The 25,384-nt window shown below is 35.5% G+C and overlaps 1 protein-coding gene across 1 annotated transcript in view; it reads right to left on the reverse strand.

Annotated features, from left to right (window-relative positions):
* MALRD1 (MAM and LDL receptor class A domain containing 1) overlaps positions 1-25,384 on the reverse strand; it is a 245,916-nt gene that overhangs the window by 192,265 nt on the left and 28,267 nt on the right. The window contains exons 9-14 of the mRNA XM_062633694.1: positions 24,087-24,294; positions 16,304-16,450; positions 13,291-13,400; positions 8,297-8,464; positions 7,095-7,215; positions 5,596-5,742 (exon numbers count right to left, since the gene is read on the reverse strand). Coding sequence (XP_062489678.1) covers positions 5,596-5,742; positions 7,095-7,215; positions 8,297-8,464; positions 13,291-13,400; positions 16,304-16,450; positions 24,087-24,294 — 901 coding nt within the window. The remainder of the gene's footprint in view (positions 1-5,595; positions 5,743-7,094; positions 7,216-8,296; positions 8,465-13,290; positions 13,401-16,303; positions 16,451-24,086; positions 24,295-25,384) is intronic.

The raw sequence follows: 25,384 nt of genomic DNA on the forward strand, positions 1-25,384 counted from the left end.
GTGTCAGCGCATGTTATGTTTAAGCAAAACATGCATAACATCATCATTACTATCCTATAACGTTTTCTTGCACTTTAAAGCTGTTCTTAAAGTCTCTAATATGCCAAGACTTTAATATTTGTTATTAATCAGTAATTTTAAGATGAATTTAGGAACTTATAGCTATATGTCATCAAGAAAACAATCTTCAAATCTAGAAACTGAGACTAGCTTAACTCCAGACATACTTGTCCTAGTAAATTATTTTAAACCCTTTTGGAACACAAACATACTAAGAAGCGTTTTATCTGTCATCCCATTTGCTAATTTCATGATTCATACACACTCAAGTAACACTGTAACTTGTAGATGTACTGGACTAATTTCTACAATAAAAAATTATTACCAAGTGGTAAATTAAAAAAAAAACCAACAAAACAAACACAAAGAAAATAAAAAAAAACAACCAAAAACAAAACCAAAAAATAAGTCACTTATTTGAAGATTGAACAAGTTTGATCTTTACAAAATCCCAGTTACGGTTCCCTTCTCCCCCACTTTCCAAATATAATCTGTTAAAGTTTAAGGGGGGAGGAAACTACAGAAACTACTTCCACATAAAGATTTAGAGTGAAAAATAGAATGCTAAAAATTTTCAGGATGATTTTCTCATCTATACAAAATTATAGTTTGAATCCAAAAAGACAGACAGATAGGGTACTCTGCTACAGATGACTATAGAGAAAAAAAAACAAAACAAAACCCCACCAAACTCAAAAACACAACAGAAAAAAACAATAAAAAACAAAACACGCAAAAAAAAACCACAAACAAAACAAAACAAAAAAACAAAACAAACACACAACACAAAACAGAAAAACAAACAAAACCAAACCACCAAAACAAAATGCTCCAGAATATTTTCTTCTGCTAATTCTGTTAGGGAAATTCACTTCAATATCCATGAATCTGCAACTTGTACATAAACCGGTATATCTCTTGTGAAATGAGGAAGAGTTTTGCATACAAGACAGGTAAAATATATGGAGGCAAAAGATTTTGTTATAAATAAACGTAGTGATTTCACTGTGAATCTACAAGGTAACTGCACGACAATCTCCCATCACTAACTTAGATGTATGACTTGCAAAGATGGAGATTTTTACAGGGGGGAAATAAAATCCTGTGGGTGCACAGAAAACGCTAATCAACCCTGCACCTAAACTAAATATTGCCCACCAAAACCCCCAAATATGCTGTCACATGTAATTGTTACAGTTTGATTTTAATAGATGATGATATTAAAATTATCTTCGCTATACAACTCTGATTTTGATGGCAGTCTATTCTGTGCAGTGAGGCAGATCTGCAATCATCTAACTAAATGCAGTTTCATAACATCATTTTTAAGTGAAATAGAATCCAAAAAATCACTGGTTTATTAAATCTGACATTTTTCCAGAAATAACTCCTTTCATTTGATATTGTCATTTGCAAATGCTTCTCAGGTTCTTAATGTGAGTGTTAACAGTGTATTGATATGGGAAATAAAGTAAATTAGCTCAGAATCTCTCCATTCAAAAATATCAGTAAAATCTGAAAAAGATTACATTTCTTAAACAACATGATAACATGGTGATTTAGGCTGTTGGATATCCAGGTCCAGGTGAAACAAAATAACAGAAATTTATGTATTTGTATTCTTTAACAGTCAAGTGCTTGGCTTTCTATGTCCATTAAAATGCTTTTTCTATATAGCTGAAGGGGAAAGCTCCTGGTTTTATTGAACTAAACAAAAAATAAGATCTGATGGTCATTATTAAGGCCATCTGGCAATTTACCCTGTGTTCTCTGCCACTGAAGCTCATGCCATGTTTGGTGTCACAGTGGATAATCTGCGAGAAACTAAAGTATACAGGAGTAACTATAAAATGAGATATACATTTACACAAAATTTTACACAGAGCTTTGGAGACAGAATTGGAGAAGTTATATTTATGACTTCTGAGTCTTATAGAAATTCTGAAAGTGTGTGTGGTCTCTGGCAGTAAAATGCCCTTGCTCTTTCCCCGATCTGATCTTATTCCCTGCTTCATCATCATCATTCATAGGTTGGAAAAGTGAGCATTTAGACTGCAACAAATATATACGGTGCAGACCTATATATACTGTACATTAATATCCCAGAGCACAAACACATGATAAGATAGGTATGTTAGGCCGCTGCTGTAAATCTGAAGCTTGAAAAAGACTTTCCTGTTGCTTTAATACATGGAAGTTATGTGTAATAGTTTATAACCATAAGAAATTCTTCAGCTGTAGAAGAAAAGCTATGAGCTTTTAGCAGCACTCAAGAGAAAACATATTTTTTTTATTCTTAGTTTTTTTTGTGTGTTGTATTTTTTTTTGCAGTTTTGTTTATGCGGGGGTAAATTTTTTTATTTGGGCTTGTTTGGAGTTTTTTCTTTGGGGTTTTTTGTGGGTGGTTTTTTTTTTGGTTTTGCTTCATTTTGGTGGGGGGGTTGGTGTTTTTTTTTGGGGGGGGGGGGGATTGGTGGTGGTGGGGGGTTTTTTTGGTTGTTTTTCTTTTTTTTTTACTTTTCTCAACTAACCTGAATACATTTGAATTATTTTTTTAGTCCAGGACATGACCCAAGGATGGATGCTGAGAGATGAGAAAATTACATGGTGATCTTGCTTGCTCATTGGTTTTGGTGGACCCTAAGATCTAAGGAAATCATCTTACTGGAATTTAAGATGAAAAGACTGAAATGAAAAATATTTCAAAATCTATTTTAAGCTTATGTAATATCCTTGCCTGGTTCTCATACCCAGAGGAAAAACTTACATTAAGAAGCACACAATCATCAGCAGATGGAACATCATGGGGAAAAAAAATTAATATTGAATAAAGGAACAATGTAGTTGTAGGTGGTGAAATCAACAAAACATCTGTGTTTAGCCAAGCTAAGAATTAGGAAAAGTGACTGAGAAAAATGAAATACTTGCATCCAATTGCAAAAATATGCATAACAAAATGTAGAAAGTAATGGTGTACTACATAAATGTGAAGATAGTGAGATGCCATTTGAGAAGTATTATAAGATCTATTCTAGTGCTGTATACTACCAGACTAGCATGCTGAAATAGTTGCAGAGACATTTGCATATCTACATTCTGCTTCCTACATTACAAACTGCACTGCTAGAACACATTGAGCCAACTCCACAATACAACGATTTATAAGTAAGTGATATATTTAGAGCAAAGATCACCATAAATATAATGGTCCCATTGTTTAACCTTTAGCATGTCATTGTTAATGTATCATTTGGGTAAGGAAGACTTGGGTATAATAAGGATTTCTTTGGTCATATAATCAGAGAAACAAGAAAATTAGTTGCCTTATAAAGAAGTTTGTGATTAATGATAATCTAGGAATGGTTAAACACCTCACTGGACATTTATCTTTATTTTTAGATCTAATTTTGAAATGGAAACACATGGTAAATAGCTAAGAGGAAGGATATTTTGAAACATAAATAATCATATTTAAAGTGAAAACAGTAGATTTTCATTTTCTTGATTAAAAGCTACCAGTTAACTGCTATCTCAGAGCTGTGGTAACTGATGTTGTATGCAACTAAATTTATGTAGAATGTTAGTAATTAAACTATTGATTTGGACATAGCATTATTTTGTCAGAGAACAAAATCCTAGTACAAGACTTTGAGAAGGATAATGGGAGAGCAATGCAGACCATCATAACCCAACAATACATACAATGTATAAGCACATTTTGAAGAAAATTACAAAAAAATGCAGCAAATCAAAAAGCAATAGAGTGTAAAAAGGGTTTTAATAGGAGTAACACTTGCAGGGAGGGAATAAAGAAGTAAAACAAAATCTTCTCAGTAGTGCCCAGTGAAATGAGAATTAATAAGCAGTTGTTACATTGTGAGGGTGGTCAAACACTGAAACAGGTTGTCCTGAGAAGCTGTGTAGTCTCCATCTTCAGAGCTATTCAGAATCCAAATGCATAAAGTCCAGGGCATTCTGGTCTGGGGGACCCTACTTTTAGCAGCAGGGTTAAACTGTGTGATCTTCAGAAATTCCTTCCAGACTCAACTATACTGTTATAACAGAAGAATTTTTTCCCCATCAAGAGGCAAGATATTCTGTCTAGTGAATGTTTGATATTTCTGGGTTTAGCTAAACAGTTACCTAGTAAAACAGACCGCAGTTTTTCAAGCTCTGTATATTTTGGATACAAATCTTTCTAAACAACTAAAATATTGAACATCAATGCTCTAGCCAAGAAAGACTGGATAGTAAAACTGTAGTAAAATTACATATATACAAATAGAAGCTGTAGTTATTTCTTTTATCTGCTAAAAGCCAAATAGATTTTTGCTTATTTGAGCAACAGCATCTCTCAAATTTCCTAATAAATACTATCAAGTATAAGCATGAATTTTGGATTGCACTAAAACCTGTGAGGATGCTTTTATGCTTTGTGATATAATACAGCACAGTCAGAAAATACAATAAGGGTCTTGTCTACAATATTTCTGTTATTTATGGGAATGCTAAAAACCACCATGCTCTGAAATAAAAACAAACCAACCACCCAGTACTAGTTATTGCTCATGGCAACTCCCTTTGAAAATGCATCACAATTTTTATAGCATAGTTGACAATTCAGTGAAAAGAGACTCATTTTCAAAGACGGAAAGTATGACCACAATTTCTTATGCAGAGCAGGTAATTGAATGAATAGAGTTTTAGGAACTCTAATATGTAGCTTCAAAACATTTTCAAGCTCCCTTCTGACTGTACAGTGGAGCCGGACTCTGAGATGCATCACCGCCCTCTGCTTTTCCACGTGTTATTTTCTATGCACAGAAAATCCAAGCATGTAGCCCAATCAGCAGTCAAAGTATATCCAAACAAGTTGACGCAGCCTAAATCATATCTTTGACCATGTCTGTGCACAGATACTTTTATTCACCATGTACAAAATATACAATTTGGACGTGAGTCTGTGACCACTGCATTTTTCATGTTTCCTATCTCACCATTTCCCAAGTCTAACTACAGGAACACCTACCTTTTAAGAGTCATCTCACACAGAGGTGCCACAGCATTTCCAAGTCTGTACAAATGTAACATATTTCCCTCACTTTTTTTTAAACATAATTTTTTTATGGATGAGAGCATGTGTGCACAAATTCTGTTCAGTTTATTTTACAATGGCTTCCTGATTTAGTTTCCAATATATTACAGATTAAGGTTTTACTCATAATAGCACCATACCTGATATTGAACATCTTGAGAGTTATAAAACAAAATACTCTATTTTAAGCAACACTTTCCACTAAATAATTAATCAAAGGTCTTTTTTTATGGTTTTAATGCTAAGAGAGAGCTAGATGTTACAGAATATTAAAGGAAATAAAACTCAGAGGAGAATCAAAATAAAGTAACTATTCCTCAAGAGCTTTTACTTTACATTCTAACACTTATGAAGTGTCGTAAACTCATAAAAGCCACTCATGAAAGCCTGTCAAATAGGAAAACATATGTTACAACCTAGATTTGTAAATTTTCACTTACGGCAGTTGGCTTCATCGTGGCTATTTGAACAGTCAGGTGTAAAATCACAACATCTGTCAGATGAAATACATTGTCCATCCCCACATGAAAAAAGTCCCAGTGGACAGTAAAAAGATGAAGAATTAGCATCTGCAAATTCTGTTTGCCCTTAAAAATCAGGAAAGAATATGTAAGTGCATATATATAGATAAAATTGAAAGAAGTGCTTTTTAACATCTTTGAATGTAGTAATGTGCTTAGCATGAGGAACAGCATCACCTTAAAATGAGCTAGATTACATCTCAGCTGGTAAGAAATACGGCAGATAATGTCTGACGTTCTTGAACTACATATTATTCACCACAACATTCAAGCTTTTGTATGAAAAATCATCAATAGCACATTAAACTTCCATGGCCAGGATCCAGTTCAGAGGTGAGGCACTGTGCACAGCAACCTGCTGTTTCTCTCAGTCAGGGGCTAGGTCTTTCACAAAAGTTTTCTGCGGTAGTGGTGGTTTCTCTGCATTCACTCACAATGAAAATTCCAAGAAACCGAAAGTTTGATGTTTCGCCAGTACTAGCTTACATCTCAACCTACACATTAGAAAACACCCCAGATTTCAATAAGGGAAAACAAAAAGCCAAGGACTACTGGTTATACTTGAGTAGATTTCTGGAAAGAGGTTAAGTGAGAGCAATATCATTCACCTTTTCATATTTTTCATTTAACATTTTTAGCTATTCATATTGTTATGCAGACATTTATTTTTTTTAAATCACTCCCTTCTAAAAATATATTTGTTACTGATAGGTAAATAGGACAGTTGTAGGGAAAATAATTAAAGCATAACTGATGTTTCTTCAAATACCTAGCTACCATCAATCAGATTTTATGCAGGGATCAGAGAAGCCTTAAAGACACAGCAAGGACTTTTTCTATTATGCCTCTAAATTATTCCAATAATAGAGACTCCATCATTACCACTGACTGCTTATGTATCCATGCAATTTTAAAAAACATCATTTGTAGTCAGGAGGAAGAAAGGCAGCAGTCTGATAGAGGCTACACTATTCTATGTTTCCATCCATTGGCACTTCAAGATTACAGAGTGTGAATATACAGATAAATTTGGTGGACAGTTACTGTATGTTATGTATTTGACACTAAAGATGGAAGAGCCTTCTTGCCCTAAAGATAATGCAGTGGAATTTATTCTTCAGTGGAAGTTACAAGATGCTTTGCTTCTGTTTCTGCATCCAAGTGTGAATGTGGGCAGGTACTATGTAGTAAGTGATACCTGGAAATTCCTACCACAGCTCAAGTCACAGAACTAGCATAAACTACTTATGAAGACTCTCACCCCATGTCACACACTAGCATCTATTAGAGATTACAACATATGGACTATTTCCTCAGATTATCATCTACTTTCTTAAAGTTATCTCAAAGTTGTCAGTCAAATCACAGTTACACATAACAAACATTGAAGAAAATGCATTGAAAAACACAGTACTTGCCTTCACTTTCTTGGCTGACATCTGAAAGTGATTTACTCACAACTCCACATTCCTCTGTTATACTGATATCATCAACAGCAACGGTAGCATTTGTTGTTAGAATAGTAGCTCGGAAAATAATCTGTAAAGACAAATAAATAAGCTCACTAAAGGTGACATGATAAAAGACGTACCTATATACATTCCTTTCTAATTTGTGACATCTGTACAGGCATTAAATACCACCTATAACCAACTCTGAATACCAACCATCAGAAACTACAATTGAGATTTGATCCAAGTCAGAAATCTACTCCTCGTCACATCCATAACTACCTTTCCTTAGGAAAAGTTATGCAATCGAGATGACCTTGCTTCAATCCAAACCAGTAAAACTCATTACTTGAAGGATTTGCTGCCTGCTGAAAACAGTTAAAGTTTTAAAAGTTCATATTTTAAAATTATCTATTGAGGTTTACAAAATAGGATGGTTTACAACTCTGGCTTTATCTATACTATGCTTGCTGAAGCCAGCAGTATGTGGTACAGTAAATGTAGACACTGTAAGGAGGTGTTTGTAAATACAAATAAATATTTAGGGAAATATTTAAGAAACCAAATAAAATATTTAGGAAACCAAATAAATATTTAAGAAAACATAAATATTTAGGAAACCATAAAAGGAAGTAAAATTCAGTCTAAATTTACCAAGAATGAGAATTTAGTACCCTTTCTTTTAGATGAGACAAAATTAAAATACTAAAGCTGGATTTTTATTTCCTGAATTCTCAAAATCGAGCTGCTGATTCCCCTAACTGTTCCCAAGTTTCAGTAAATTGTAGCAGCCTGTAAAAATAAACTTAAATTTGAAAGCTGCTAATTGTTTCTGTGACCAATAGTGCAAATTGAACTGTCTGCCCTTCTCTTTCCTTTAGCCAACATAATTAGGTCCTCACTCTGATCAGCACTTTCTATAACAAGTTCAGTTTTTAAAAGTTACTATGCTACTGCTACTTGACTTATTACAGAAAGCTGATTCTAATGCATACAATACCAAAAGAACACTGATGTTCTTTAGTAGCTACATCTATTGAATGATCGGAATGGATTTTTTTTATATGAACATTCAAGAGTAGAAATTTTGGTTTTATATGAGTAAATTAATTCAAAAGGCCAAATCAGAGTAACTTTTTGAAAGCAATGTAAATGTAATTTCTAATTACCTGAAAAGGTAAGTCTGTAGCTGCACTTTCTACAGGTATATTCACTTTTGTCCACTCCATTTCAGGCAATCCTAAAATGTCATGCAATTTTTCCAAACTGCCATCCAATGCAGTTCTTTTAAAGACAGAAAGCTGTGAATCCTGAGACAACCAGTACCAAAATCTTACCTGTTAGAAGAGATTTTAATGAAACACTTTAAAAACAACATAACTGTAATAAATTCAGTACTGATTCAAATATGTACATTATAACAAGGAATATCATAATAGGTCTAAACACAGCCTTGGCATAAAATAAAGATGTACAAGACTGTGGCATGCTGAGGAGCAGTAATGTCTAAAGATAAAACCATAATTAAAAGTAAAGCTTATTTTTAAAGCTTATTTTAAACTTCTACTTGTCAACGGATGCAGACTGATTGATACGACTTCCCTTAACTCTTTTTAGCTCAGTAACGAAATAGAAACCTCCCAAAGATTATTTTTCTTTGCAAATGTTGAATATAGGACATATTCGTAAGTATGTTAGTCTCAGAACTGCAACAGCTGAGGTACTTACGTGAAATAAACCTTATTTTCTATTTCCAAATTCCACACAAATGGAAATTATCTGAAGACAGATGCTTCAAATAATCTGTTGAACTCCTGAAACAAGTTGACCAATACATAGAAAGAAAAAAATGTAGGTGGATGAGGCTGCAAAAAAACTGCTTGCCAAGCAGAGAAGATCAGAAAACTGTAAGGATTCCAGTTCACTGTGCCTCCTCTGCACATTCAGCTGAGAACTGCAGGGAAGAAATAAGATTTTCATAGACTGATCTTTTTCTCCTTCCCTCTGAGTCCTTTTTGCTTCTTTGCATACTGAAAGGCTAAAATTTATTCAACTGCAGACTCTTCATTTCCCTGAAAAAGCCTTGATAATACTTGAATGCTTGTGAAAGTAAAACGAGAGCTGTAAAAATAGCTCTTCCCATCCAGTTTTCTGCCCATCTTCATAAGATCTTACTCTATGAATCTTGGATCATCACACTACAGAGAGAAAGTTTCCTTGTATTTTTTTCATGTTATATCAACCTTCAAACAGATTTAAAAAATATAGACCATTTCATATGAAACATACATGGTTTTGTTTTGTTTTTGCAAGACAGTAACAAATATGAGAAGGAGAAACACAGATGCTTCCAATAGCCAGCTTTCCATTAAACGTGAGAAAAAGTCTTTTATTTCAGAAACAGCTCAAACAGCTGACACTATAGGCCGTACAGGTTGTAGAAAATCATTGTATTAGGGACTGTAAAGGGCAAAACAGCCTTAGGCTAGTGGTATAATTTTTACTTAATTTACTGTGAATTAATGAGAATTTCTAAACACTGGGTGCACTACTGAGAAAAAAAACAAACAGCCACAAGAAATCAAGCACAAACTTGATTACTGCCCCTTTCCCAGGCCAGTTTAAGTCAAACACTTAGCCAGCCCCCTCCTTGTCTTAATTTTCTCTCATTTTTGCCTCAGGTTGCATTCATTCTGGCCTAGTTCCTTTGGTGAGGCAGGAGATTGGGCATACGAGTAATGGTTTCTTTCTCATACACTCTAGGCATTTCCCTCTTCTCATTGCTTCTTACCGTCTTACTCTTCTTCCCCTGCTTCAGCTTAGGGCTTTGACAGGCCACAGTCCCTCTGGGGTGTCGCATCCCCAGGATGTGTCACACACAGCCACAGTCCCTTGGGGGAGTTCTTGTCCCTTTGTCCCAGTGTGGGTCACTCAGCTTCAGTCCTCTCAGAGCCATACCTCCTTCAACATGGACTACCTCCTTCTGCAGGTACATCTCTAGATGTGTCCCTAACAATATCGCCTTCTGCGCCTCCTCTCCTTGTTTGTCCCCAAGGGTTTCTTTTTACCTTTTTCCTTTTTTTAAGGGAAAGAGTAGTTTAAGAGTAACCAGACCCCAAGAGAAGTATTTTCTTCAATAAATTACCACATGAATTTGAGAATTCCCTTGCATTCAAATAATTTACTAATAATCTGAAAATCATCTTGCATGTTGAGTCGTTACCTTTCATTTCTGTCCCTGAATTTAATCCATAAAATTGGCATACACCAAAGACACAACATCTGCTGTGTACGAAGGATGAGTTTTGTTTTTGCTTGCATTACATAGTACAAGGTGGATCAGTGGTTAGGAAACGTACAACACACTATTCCTTTTTAATATCTTCTGGCTTTATGGTTAGTGGAGTTGTTTTTTTGATTTCCCATACTGTATTTTCATGAGTGGGAAGATAAACCAAAATATATTAGATAAACTTATCAATAGTTCAAAACACTTTCATGTAACATTTTTCCCCCACCAGAAAGCTTAAAGAATACAAGGCAGTAGGTATACCCTTTTCAAAATGAGCTGTTTGAAAAACTGTACCCTAAAAAAGTCTAGATGTAAGTTTTGTTTATCAAACAGCTTTTTAAACAAATTTGCTCTTTGTATTTCGTTAGAAATGAAGTTACCCTCCATCTCTGTGTCTATATATTCTACTTTACAATAACTACTTTGTCCATTAAACAGCATAAACAGACAGCTAGGACTAGAGATTTGCTCCTACAACTCCAAAACTTTGAGCTAAATAAAGATAATTCTTAGTTGACATCTACAAAAAAACTCAGCTACAAGAAGATGAAGAAAGAAGCTAATTCTAAGTTTCAATTAGCCATCAAGGCATAATATAAAATGGTTATCCCTCAATTCAAATTTTCTTCATTTTCTTTTTTTTCTTTTTAACTAGAGCCAAGAAACTTGTAAAGCTGTTAATAAACATACATCTCTTTATGTAGATCCTATTATCCTCTCAGTGGGACATCCAACAGAGGGCAACATCTTGCATTTATACACAGAGAGAGTAACACACCAATAGACATCCTAATGAGAAACCCCTAATCCTTGTTCTTTCCCAGAAATAAACGCCTGCAAGGAAAATGTGGCAGAAAGCCAGGCTTCCACTCTTCAAGATATATATGACTGGGTAAGAACTTGTTCTACTTTCTGTTGAAACTGGGAATTTTAAATATATTCAGTGTGCTCATATTCAAAACCAAAAATGGCTTCTTCCCTGACTTTGAACTAGAGAAATATATGTGTATGTCTGCTGCATCTGTGTTTATTTTGAATGCAGACCACACTCTGTAATAGATTTATTAATCAGTGATTCATTGATTCACATACAAACTGGGCCCTGCTCACCTTAAGGGGTTCTAGGATAAATTAATCTGAATCTGAAAGGTTCTTAACTACTCAGTATCAAAGTCTACAAAAGGGACATGAAACCACCTGAACCAATGCACTGTGCACACAAGGTTGTTGGTGTCCCAGGAATAATGCAACACACAGGACTCCAGTAGGATGCTGTGAAGTCTTCTGTGCTCCCTGCAGCAGAATTCTGCTTGATTTAATTTTACATCTATTTCATTTCTGATTCTTGACAACATTAAGAAGCCATGAGAAGATTAAGAACTGAGAGAGGGTGTTAAATGACAGCAAGAAGCTGTTCTTAAATTGTTTAAGAGACTTTTTAGTTGCAAGTAACAACTGTTCAACTGAGATCCAGTAACACACTGATATGCATAGTCTAAGGCAGGTGCAGCCTCAAGTAAAACAGATTTATGTAAGTCAACACTTGGTTCATGTCTCTTACACTAGAAAAAGCCTAAAAAGCTAGGTCCTGCTAGAATATAATTGTGCTATTTATTGGGCCTTCTAAGTGCAGTTCCTCTACACACTTTTTGTTTTAAAAAAGTTTTTCTAACTGAAATTACTGTTTCTGTTCTATATTGAGTCTGAAAAATTAAAAAAAACAGTCTAAATTTTGTGGGTTATTTTTATTTCTATTTTTCTAAAGTCTCTTTTTGCCACTTAAATTTATTTTGACAAGTTTTCCCTATCTTTCCATTTTCTCCTCTGTGACTTCTGAAATCAGGAGACAGTATGCAGTAGCAGAAAAAACCTCAGAACTACACAACTTAGCTTCTCCAAAGTGTGATATAAGCTTTGAAAAGTTATGGAATAGAAAATAAAAAGTTTCCAAAATTAAGTAAAAAACCCTTATAAGACTCTGCAGCATCTATTGAATTTATATGGTGCCAAAAGGATGAACAAAAATAGGGAATTCCCAAAAAGTTAGGAATGTTTTCGTGTATTTCTTTAGTAATAAAACTATATGTATTTAATATATTTCTTCAAGTTCTGTTTTAGAAATACATATTTTGTTGAAAATGTCAACATTCTAGTTATACAGTTGTATTTTCATTTTCCACCCAAGACTTTCCTATTTTCTAGCTCTCCTGACCTTTTCTTTCCAGGTAGCTTTCTAGTTTTTCAGATCAACCACATCATCATGGGTGGTTGTTTTCACGTTCCTCTGCTGAGCCACAAGACATTTGACAAGAAAAGCATTTCAAGGTAAACTCTCAACTAGTGCACTGATCAGCTTAAAAAGCATGGCCTTCAAACAATCAATTAAATTTTAGTATGCATCTAAAACATGGTAGCTAATTCTCTCTGGTCACACCAATGCAGTTAATGTCTATAGCAACTTCAAACCACAGGTCTCCTGTTTTTTGACATTGGATATGTGTTTCCCGCCTATGGAAAACAGTGACTTTTTATCAGCTTTTGCTCAAAAGGCATTCCTGCTTCAACTGTGAATTGATATGGCCCCTGGTGTCCAGATAGGCTTGCCACAGAATGCAAAAAAATCTGACACATAACCTTGAGTCATGTGGTAGGTGCTTTAGAAAAAATAATAATCAGATACAAAATTCTGGCAGCAAAGCAGTAAAAATCCTGCTGTATCTCCCTCCTCCAAAATAGTCTGTAACCTCTTCTGCTGATAATGAAATGGAGCCAGTTTTTTCAGCAGCAACAGTTATAGCATGAATACTGTATCTGCACACCAGGTAAAGTGATAACTTACAGAGGTGGGGACAGTTAATGTCAAACTGTTACCTGACAACAGGAAAGCCCAGGGGACCGCCTGACAAAGTAAGGGCTCCCCAGATGAGACATGGCCGTCTTTGTATTCATTTGGTATGATCCACTGAAGTAAATGAATGCCCCTGTAAACAAAAATCAAAGAAATATGAAAAATATGCAATGCTCCAATGGCAAATAGCTGCCTCAGAGAGGTAACTACATGCTCCGTGAGGCACATAAAGCTTATTCATAAATGTAAACAAGCTTTGCCATCAGTTCAGTCTCTGTGGACAACAAGCAGGGGCTTGTAACAGGCTGCAACAAACATCACCTATGCAGGCAAAGACAAAATAGAATGTTAAACATCCCCTGCCTCTTTCCTCTACAGGAAAATTAACATAAATGAGCCCAGAGATGAGGAAAGAGAGAGAAGGAAAAAAGGGTATGTGGGCAGCCATCGCCAATGCTACCCTGTAATGGTGCCTGCAAGCACTTAAACTGGAGGAAGTAAATACAGAGCCCTGCAAAGGAGGATCAGAAGTTGCTTCTGTGAGGGCTTTACTTTGCAGGCCCTCTAGATGTATTGTTTCATCTATCCGCTTAAGGCAAAAAACTTTCATCCTCCAAACACTACAACTCTTCCCCAACACCTTCACACGGTGTCTGTCTGCTTTTTGCACAGTCTGGCAAGAGCAAAGGGACTGCAGGAGCTGCAACACTGAGCACCCTGGAGATCAAACAGCATAGACCTCAGCTGGCATCCCTAAAGGACACATTTTAATTGGCTTAAATAATGTTTCAAACAGAATTTAGAACAAAAATTAATTTCCTGTAGGGTACAGTATTCACTCTCAGCACAGTCCAGCCAGTTTTAAGCATGCTAACAATGTTGCAGACCATGGGAGCCAATGGAATAAGCTATATTTTCTCATGGGGTCCACAGACTTGACATTGTTTTCTGTGCTAGTGGGGATGAAAGCTTAATTAAAGATCTAATCTGAACTCTGGCAAAGGAATTGCCTTTGGATTTCAACTACAGCAGATGCGCTTCAGACAAACGTAGCAAGGGATAAACATCTTCAAGAGGCCCTAAACCAGCATATTTTGAAGGCTGTCAGTGCTGCTTTTGCTGAATACTGAGTTTCATGAAAGTCTGCGCACAGCAACACTAAAGGCTCAGTCTTGTTTGTGCATTGATATTACACATATTGCCTTACATCTTGGAAAATCAGCTATTGTTCTGCCATAGCCATACTCTTTAGTCATTTATTTTCCATGGATACATAATGCAGCAGAGGGTTAGGTCCAGCCCCATGTGAATAATCACATCTCTTTAGCAAGGCTGGCACAAAGAGGTGACCCTTACAGCTCCTTGTACAAACAGGCGTGCTGCGCTCCACAGCATGAGGGAAGCTCCCCCAGTTGGATTGCAAGGGTACTTCAGAGGATCCTCTCGTAATTTGCAGCTGAGGCTCTACAGTAGCTTAGTTAAGATACTCATTAATCAAAATTTGCTGCTGCCCTCCCCAGGTAAGAGGAGAGACAACCACTCTGTGATACCAAAAGCAACTGTTGCAACCTGAAAGACCTTGATTTAGTGTTGGCAAAAACTTGCTCAAATTCTGGAAGACTAACTCTAAAGCCATCATGTGACTGTAAGCAGGCACAGTGACGGATGGGTACAAAACCACCTCAGAAAGACTGTTGCACTAACTTATATGTGCTTGAGAGGTGCTACTTAGGAACCTAGGGATCTGCTTGAGGCTTCAGCCTACAGCAACATGAAAGTGTGAACTTAATTTGTAATGATTCAGGTATCAAAGCAGATGAAGTGCAGCAGCACATAGCTCCATAAGGGCTAATTTAACATGCTGCCTAGGTTGCAAAGCAGATGTTTTTACCAGCAGCCTTCATTATGACCACATTACACCTCAAATCTCACCAGCACCTAGAATAAACCACATGGGAAAGACACAGGCACATCAGTGCCCAAAAGAGAGATGAGATTTTGGCACCTGTTACACAGTAATGCTTGCAGACAATACTGAAGTGCAGATCCAGTGACACTGTATAGAGCCAATAAAAATCAAGTAGCTGCTGAGAAAGTAAATAGCAACTTTGGTGCACTTCATCACTTTGGGGCCAAAGGCAAAAAGGCACATGACTGTGCAGTTAGAGTTATACACCATGTGTGCACTTACTCACACCCTACTGGGGATTACTCTGGTGAATTTTATTACTGGAATTCCTCTACCTTTGAAAGCTCCAGGTGGACTACTTAATGTTTCATATTCTTTTACCATGAACATGAGAGAAGAAGTGTGAAGGTCCAGCTGTAAGATAATATAGATTGTTAAAAAAAAATAAATTTCAAAATAATCTAATCTCCACTGGAAGCGGTATAATAAATACATTTTAATAAAATCAAAGTCACAGAATATTTGTCAATATTGCTTGACAATGACAAACATGCCAGGCAGTTTCAGTTTTATGCACTGTGTTGTAATAGCGTTTTCATTTTGGAAAAATTCTTAAAACCAGCCCTCTACTGGAATACACTTTTTCCAGCCAAATGCATTGTATGGGAACTATGGGCCGAAAGAAGAACAGTTCAAAGCATATTACACTCACTTTATTTTTCCCAGACAAACCTGATTAGCTTACATGCATTCTACAAAAAGCTACAGTGATATTTTGTCCAAATAATATTTTCAAGAATGGTCCCTGTGTTAATATCGGTTACAAAGCTGCTTATGAAATGCATGAACAAGTTTAACTATGCCAGTTCAAAGGTTAGTGTCTCAAAAAAAATGAAAGCTGCATCAAGTCTCATACCTCATTGATTGTCCCCGCAGAAAATGAAAGTTACAAAGGCATAGTAACCAAATCACATCTAAAAGAACATTGCAAACACTAGCTTTCTTTAATATTACTTATGTTATATACTTACTATGCAGCATCCATTTCAAATCAGTTCTTATTATCACACTGTTACCATTTACAAGTAGAAATATTCAACATAGGAGGAAAATAAAAGAAATCTCACCACAGCCAGTATTAGTTGTACAGTCTCTGCCAGGAAGTCTCCTGTCAAGGGGAGCCTGTTCTTTCATTATATTCCAATCTGCATCACCTATTCTTAGTGGCTTCCACCCACAAAGGTCAGTCTCAAAATCACATAGAGTGTAATTAGCTGTTTTGAGAACAACAACAAGAAGATAACATTCAGCTGAATTTTATACAACAGTTTAATGCCACAACTACAATTATTTTGTATCTGTATGTACAAAGAGTCTTAAAGAAGCACTAGTATGTTTCACTGAAATCAGTATTTCAGATGGAGAAAAAATTCTAGAATATTAATAAAAGTTCAAGCAATTCTCTTGTTAAACTTAGAACCACAAAGGAAACCACCTGTACGAGAATAAAGTATATTGTATGAAATATGAGATCTGTACCTATGCTGCTGATGATTATGAAAGTAATATTATATATTTGTAAAAGATGAATTCTATGATAAAGTTAATTATGCATGTGTGGAAAAACACATCAAATTTATTTAGTGTTTTAAATGCAGTGAAACTAAAGATTAATTATAAATTCCTCTTATTTTTCAAAATTAGATTTAAATTTATGAATTATTTAGGTCTCCCAGAAATTCTTATTGCAAAGTAAAAGACCATTTTCCTAGTTTGTATGGATTAGACCAATTTAAACTGTATGATCTCACACACTCTTTCTTTTCTAGAGCACAATTAGTAATTTTGATTAAAAAATTGTATAATCTGAGAATTTTCTTTCCTAGTCCAGAACAGCTTTACAAAGCCTATGTTTAACTCTTTGGGTCACTTAACACAACTGTAGACATCACTTTTGAACTTGTCACTTTCCAGATTTCATGGCATATTTATGCTATTATATCAACCTCAGACATGATTATACACATTACTCCAATTTTCAGGTTGTACAAAACCAAAATGAAATACACCTTGGTTGAAACACCACAGCAGTAAAGTTCCACTATAAAAGTCTTCCTGTTATAAAGAGCTTATGTAAGCAGTTAAATCTTAAGGAACAAAGTAAATCAAAAATATCAGTATCTTTTATCTGGATTCATTATGTATATCAAAATCCAATGAATCATGCTTTCCTGTTTAGTGCAGTATATTAGTTAAACACGAAATTTGGTTAACTTATTTGATTACAGAATTCTCATGCTTTCTACAAGATACCTTGTTAATTAAACTTTAATTCCTAACACATTAAGATAGAGGATGTAAATTGATATCCAAGACTAAGCTGTTTTGCTGTATGGTAATTAATGCTATAACTAGGCATTGTGCTCTCCTTACTAAACGGTCTTGAGCAAACCAATGTGACACGTAAAAGCAAAAATTCTTCTCTTAAATTATCACTGTCCCCTGGCCTCCCTAAAACCTGCAAAAGGTTTTCTGTGCAAGAAGCTGACTGCAGTGGCTGCATAGTAATGTCCAAAAAGGCATCAATAAATAACCATGTAGACACAGGGAACTTACTCTGCTGTATACTAAGCAACCAAAACCCTGTTCCTGGATGGAAGCTGCCAGGCCAAATTTAAAAGAAAAGTTTAAAAATGAGAGAAAAGTCAAGATGGCACTAATGATTAATGTTTTACACGTCAGTAAGGTATTTAGCATAGTAATTAAAAAAATCCTACTTTCTTTTAACTAGAAAACAACAATTTCTGATTTACCTCAGACCACGAGAAGAGTTATTGCAATATGAACATCAACATCTTTCATGTGGTGATGACACCAGATCTGTTGTCATTAATATGGCTCAATACCAGCCTCAATGTTCTTCATTGGCTCATGCTGGAGAGCTGACTGTCAAGGCTACGTTTAGAAATGGTATACTAGAAGCATTAAGGAAGCAGCAAGGTATCACTGCCCTTGATGGTCGACAGGAAGAGAGAAGTCTGAAATCTTCATTTCTTATATTGGTAGCTCCTAGTAAAACTTCTAACACCGTGGAGGGGCACAAGAAGCTGGGACGAAGCAGAGACAGGACATCTGACCCAAACTAGCCAAAGAGGTATTCCATACCACAGCACGTCATGCCCACTATATAAACTAGGGAGAGCTACCCAGAAGGGCAGATCGCTGTGCAGGTTGGGATGTGTTTCAGTCAACAGGTGGTGAGCAATTGTACTGTGCATAACTTGTGTCTGGGTTTTTTTGTTTGTTTTGTTTCCCCTTTTAGTTTTATATTCTCTCTCCTTGTTATTTTCCTTATTATTAATAGTAGCAGTAATTTTAGTTATTAAACTGTTCTCATCTCAACCTGTGGGATTTACATTCTTTCAGTTCTCCTCCCCCATCCCACGCAGATGGGAATGGGGAAGTTAAGCGAACAGCTGTGTGGTTCTGAATTACCAGCTGGGTTTAAACCCCAACAATGAACAAACAGCAGGAAAAAAAAATATTTTGCTCAGCCATTTTTTGAAACTTTATGCAAATCTGAGCACAATTATATAGGTAGGAAGAACATTCATGGTGTTGTGGTTTGGGGGTTTTTTGGGGGCAGGGGGGAGAAGGGGAAAGAGAGGCAGGGAAAGATGCTCCAATTCACTAAATGTGATAGTCTTGGATACACATTAGATGTTAGGTTTTTTTTTCTTCACTGTACCTGCCATTAAAAATAACAAGCTCTATACAAACATCTAGTCATGCAGACACTGAGCCAGAATCACTCACCAAGCCTAAGTGTTCCACCATATGTAATTTCTGCAAGTAATGCTTCATTTTTTTAAAAGTATTGATATGTCAGGTAACATCAAGGCTATAATTTGAGTGAAATCCAACTGTTTGAGTTAACAATTTGACTTAAATTTTATCCATACTTAATTCTAAAAACTTAGGAGTGCTTGAAAATATTTAATTAAGCCTGAAAAAAAAGAAAGTTCTGCGCTTCAGCTGAAACCCAAATCCAAGAGAGAGTTTCTCAGTGTATTTTTTCATTGCTCAAATATTAATAAACTTTGAGAAATCCTCTATTCCCATCAAAACAGTGCATAATTTTTATGATTCACAGCTTTTTCTCTACATTTTTATTTGAGCCTTCAAGTAATTAATAGGGAATATTTCACTGTCCATAGCTGGAAAATAGGTGACTGCACAACCTATATTTTTAGGGGAGCCATACTGTAGTTATGTAAGTTAAACACACATAAAACATATATCTGGTACAGTATGTCTATTCCTACTGCACCTCTTATCATTCCATCTATTTATACTTCTGCAAAATAGAAAGGAAATTAAAAAAGAAACAACCTCCATTCATGGTAATAACAAGCCAAATTTGAAAAACAATGTTTTTTTTTCATGTGGGTATGTAAGTATACTTCAACGAGTGAAGGAGTAAATTATTATACCAGCTCAGAAAAAAACAATAACTCCAAGATGTAACCAGAAGAAAAAAAATGGTCCCCAAATATGTTCCCTTGAATTTCAAGAAATACATAGAGCTTACTAAATCTATAAAATACACAGGGAAAATTTTTCAATTCAGATGAACCATTTTTCCACATCTCTGTTTTTAAAAAAGAAACAAGCAATAAAGCACATACAACAAAAGCACTGGGAGGTAATGTTTACTCTTTGACTAGCTTACCCTACAATTATTCCAGCTCCTCTTGATCCTCCTGGTGGAAAAAAAAGCAAATCAGTCTTGTTAGGCAGGCTGGGTTGCCAGCCAATTAATATTGCCTCAACATTGGTAGCCTGCAAGTGGATGAAGCTTTTCAGTCCTACACTGGCAACTTAATCAAATGAACACAAGAGGGAATGCACAGCTTGTCTCTCCACCAGATTAACATTTCCCTGACTAATAAATATGGAATAAGGAGGGCTCCTACCCTTACTCAGTGTGACAGCATCCAAGCCCCTATGGAATTTGAAGTATAAACTAGCTGTATGGTCAGCAATCAAAACACCTCTATATAATTACTTTGTCATTAATACTGGCATTTCTATCATTAAATGTCATTTTGGGAAAATAAAGGCTTATATCTATACCTTCTTACTGTCTATGCAAATTCCCTACCAGTTTGCTACTGATTTCATTTATTTAGGATCTGTTAAAGGATTGAGAAAGACTGTAGGCCATAGGTCATGTAGCCTGAAATTCTCTATGTCATACGTCATTAAACAGATGTCTCATAACACTGGAGTCCCTTAGGTGAGATGGCCTCATCTCCTGAAACTACTCAATTACCTGACTTAGAGGGAAGAGACTAGTGCTGTTAAAAGAATCTCATGTTGATCCTGGGTCTACAGAAGGCATGCTTACTTTGAAGTAACTGTTCAGGTGAAACACAAAGGCAATGCTATGCAGTTTTTGTAAGCAATGAAGTCAGAAAATGATATAGATGTAGCTTCTTTTTCTCCACGTGTGTACAAGATTGATAGATATCGAAAATTCCAGGCAATTAATGTGCCACAGGAAACATAAGTATGTAGTAAAACAAATGTTTTAGACTAAAAAAATATTCTTCCTTAAAGCAGTATGGCAATAAAAAGATTTGCATGTGTGTTCATTTGCTCTAGAAGGTTTCAAGGATTTGCAATAGTAAATTGTTTTACTGTAAATAAAATGCGGTAAAAGCTACACTCTATAAAATTATACATTTCCTTCATTCTACATATTTTCTATTCGTTAATTATACAAATCCTATGAAAGGCTGAAAATATGTAAACTAATATTGGCTATGCAAAATTAAAACCAAAAGAATTAAAGACAGCTGTTTTAAGGAAGCTTCCTTTCAGAAACACTTATAGGATGTGTTTCACTTTCTCATTTTTTAATACATTAACTATGTTTTGATAATTTATTCATCACGGCAAAATATGAAATTTAGAAGTGATCTCAAATAAGTGATATCAAATAGATATAATGAAAATGTAGAATTTAATACTGAAAACATTAATTTCAATTTTTCACTTCATTAGATGTATTGATTTCAACAAAACTACTCACATAAATTTGGTTACTCATGTGTGCTTCCTAGACATGTTACTAATTTTTTGAGACTCTAGTTTCATATACTTAAATATACATTTATATAAACAGGCAGAAATTAAACAGAAAGTTTAAGAAACATTGTAAAACATATGTGTTTGTTCTCATAAAATGCATTATTATAAGACTTTTTCATGTCAAATTAACATAAACAAAAGAGAAACAAAAATAAATCCTCTCCAATTATAATGAAGCAAAGAAAATCCTCAAAAAGAGGGAAATTGTTCACACTGCTAAGTAACAGCTGCCTGTTTTCAGTTTCATTCAGTATAGAGATCTGTCAGCTCTTTCTGTACATGAGGGTACTTCATGAGAGGAAACTACTGAGGATGTATCCAAGGATAGATGCTAACATACCTAATAGAATAGAAGCTAAAATACGCTTTATTGTACCAGATAGGAATTTTTACTGAAAATTAATGTGAGTAGATGTAGTGCACTCTGAATATTACAGAGTACAATTTCCAAATCACATGGAAGGTGTACATCCTGGAATGAAAAGAACAAAGGACAGAAATAGATGATGACTTTTCCTTTAGGTCTCTTTTGTTCAAGAACCGCAGAAAGTGTCAGAAAGGTGAATCTTTTAAGCCAACCAAACTGCTGATGAGCTAAATTCTGCCTTTAGGGTCCACTTCCTTGAAAAGGACTGCATGAGGTATCCAAGACAGTATTAGCTATTAAAATGAGCCAACTTTAAAAAAAAAATTATTAGTATTTTGAAGATGGCTATTTTTTTCTTTTTTTCTTTCTTCTCCGACAGTAGTAAGAGCAACATACAACGTAGGTTACTTATATTGTAGAAAATTACCTTTTTCCACCCTTTTTTGATGGGATAAGTATTTTTGTGCACTGCACCAACAAAACAATACATCTTCATCCTGTGACTGCCTCAACAGAAGGAAGCACACAAACCCTGTGTCTCAGGGTCAACTGAGTGTGGTATTTTCTTTAAATTGAAATACACTAGGAGTTAGTGGTAAATCAAGTTGACTGCAGAGGCGGCAGCAGGCAAAGAAGCACTAGGCAGAGCTATCAAAGAAGGTTTTGTACTGATTGGGCCTTCTGTCAGTCCTTGCCCCAGCACCCTAATTCTGGAGACATCACAAAGGACAGTACTGAGACATTTGAGCTAATCTGACTTTCTTCTGCCTACTCTTCAGTTTTCTGGCACATCCGCATGAGTGTAACAAAAGCAATATTTTCAAGAGTGAGTCCCACTGTGGTCTCTGTTTAAACCTAAAATACTGGCTATAACTAGATTATGTTGTCATCTTCTGGTTACCCAGTGCCAATGTCCAGCATCTGAGGCACAGAGGTAAAATTAGAAAGTATAATGCATTACATCCAAATATACTTGCCTATAAGTATTTAGAGTTATCTTTATTTTTGCTTTGTTTAGTACTATAACAGCTACCCTTCAACTGGGACAATTATTATTCATCCTCCTTTTAAAACCTAAAATTATTCTTCTATACTCCTAGTCATTATTCACCACAATTCTCTCACATTGTTACTGAAGTGGGAACACTAAATCACTGAGAAATAAAATCCAATTTATAAAGTGCTATTCATTTTCATCCAATTCTTCCTCCTAAAGAGTGTAAGAGGACTCTCTGTATTCCTACCAGCAAACACACAGAGCTAGCAGCATAGGGTCAAGTCTTGTAAAAGAGGAAAATAGATCTCAGAAAAGAACGCCCTATACACATCAATGTTGTCTTAGCTTTCACCCAGGGATAAAACAGTATAAAGCTTACAATTTAAAATGTTACTTCAGCATTTGCATGTATTACTTGTTTTAGGCATGGCTCCTGCATGGTTATTTAAATAATTTAAAAATTAAAGTTTCAGACTGTGAGTTAAAAAAAAACACAAACAACTTGTAGATACATACAGTCCCTAAAGTCTTCTCAAGAAAGGTTGGAACTAGATGATCAAAGTCCTTTCCAACCCTAGTTATTTTATGATTCTGATTATCGATGTTCTTCATCCTGACATCAAGTGATACACAAAAATTTAATTTGTACCTCCCAGCAGCAAATACGCATCATTGCCAATATCCTAAAGATGTGCAAAGTTTAAATCTGTGACTCTGTGACACACATTTAAGTGTTACTACCACAGGCAAGTATGCATACAAATGTAGACTGTATAATATTCATTTAGAAAGTTATAGGGTCTCTAAAGCTACTTTCAGATGGAGATCTAAAATGTTTCAGAATTATTATAGACATCTTCCAGTAACTGTTATTTTCTTTTGCTCTTGATTTTACAGTAGAAACTCTGGCTTCTAAGCAAAGTTACCTTCAATTGAAGACCATGAGTAAGATGTAGCTTCTGAACTGTATGCAATTTACATGGTAAATTGTAACACCACATAAATTTCATGTCATCTAATGTATTTTCTGCCATTAACGCGTACTCTAAATTAGAAAACTAGGGAAGTAGAGGTTATGTACATTGTACCTAGGGGATAGATTTAAGCAAAAATATGTAAAATATTGCATTTCTACACATATTTTAAAAATTGCTATTTGGATCCAGAGCATATTTTTGAGACCAGACAGAGAAACAGAAAGCAATGGGAAGGAAAAAAATGCATGACAGAAAACGCTACAAACATTGTCACTAACCTCAACATCATTAACTATTTTGTGGAAAAGAAGCCATGTAAATAATATTTTTTTTTAGCCATTTGGGTAGATCTGTTTAGGCTTTTGCAATGCTCTTCAGCACAATGTCCTTCTAAAGCAATGCAATTCACTTACAGCAGGCTGCTGGATCCTCATCACTGCCATCAGAACAATCTGGGTGAGAGTCACAGGCTGATCCAGGCTCTGTGAGCTGCCCATCAGTGCAGGAGAATTCTTCTAAGGAGCAGAAACCTGGTGGCTCAAATGGTGCAGTGTCCAAGAGCTGGATGTTATTCAAACAGATGAAACCTGCTCTGCTCTGGAATGTTCCTTTAAACATAAGCTGTAGATTGTACAGTCAAAATATTTGCATTAACAGACAGCAGAGAAAGCCTGATTTTTATTTACATAAACCAGCAATGTTTCACTTGTTAAAAGGTGCTGCATTCTTTCCATTACAAAACAAGTACAAATTTCAAATTAGAACCTGAAATCTTGTATGACTACCTTCAGTTGAAACTTCTGAAAATTTACAGCTAAAAGGGTTTGATGAAGTCCAAGAATGAAGTTAATTAAAAGCCAGATTTTGCACAGGATGATATAGAAGGATGACATTTCAAAAGAACAACTTTTGCTCATGGCCACTGTGGAGACCAGCTGTGTCTCAAAGCAAGGAGATTACCACACTTGTGCTCTCCAAGTTTCTTTTACCTGAGATAAAAGAACAAGCAGGAGGAAGCAAGCTTGAATTCATCAGAAAGATGAAGATTACAATGAAAGAAACCACTGAGAGACAAGAGCAGGAGTTGTAGGCACAAATAAAAAATGGAGTTGTGGGTTTTGACAGGCTGGGACATGACCAGAGCACTGATCTCAGAAGGTAGTCACGTGCAAGAGGGACAAAGCACATATGAAAGAAAGCTGGAAAAGAATATCAGACAAAACAGAAGGAAACCAGAACAGACATGATTTGGGACATAAGCAGAAGGGTCTAACGCACCCCCCTCACCCCACACACACACCACCGAAGCCTCCAAATTAGGATAGAGTGAAATCTCAAGAGGCATATATCAAGAATGATATAGAGTAATATATGTCATTGTCTTCCACTAGAAAGTTTTTTCTAAATGACAAAGCCTTCTAAAACTATCCATTCTCTCCCATTTCAAACACTGAATGCTTCAATGAAAATATGACACAGCCATACAATTAAAGATATTATTTCTCCTTCCCTAAGTACAAGTGATCCTTGCCATCATTGTACATTAATGCATAATTTTGACTTTCTACATATACGCAGACACATTTTTGGCAGCCTCTTGTTTATTTTTAGATACTATAGTCTTATTACACATTTGGTTGCTTATTCACACTTATCCTTGCGGGAAAAGGAAAGACAAGCAACAACAACAAGATACTTCTACTAACTTGCT

This window comes from Pezoporus occidentalis, unplaced genomic scaffold (genome assembly GCF_034315485.1).
Source record: "Pezoporus occidentalis ecotype Australia unplaced genomic scaffold, CSIRO_AGI_Poc_V1 ctg40, whole genome shotgun sequence".
NCBI lineage: Eukaryota > Metazoa > Chordata > Aves > Psittaciformes > Psittacidae > Pezoporus > Pezoporus occidentalis.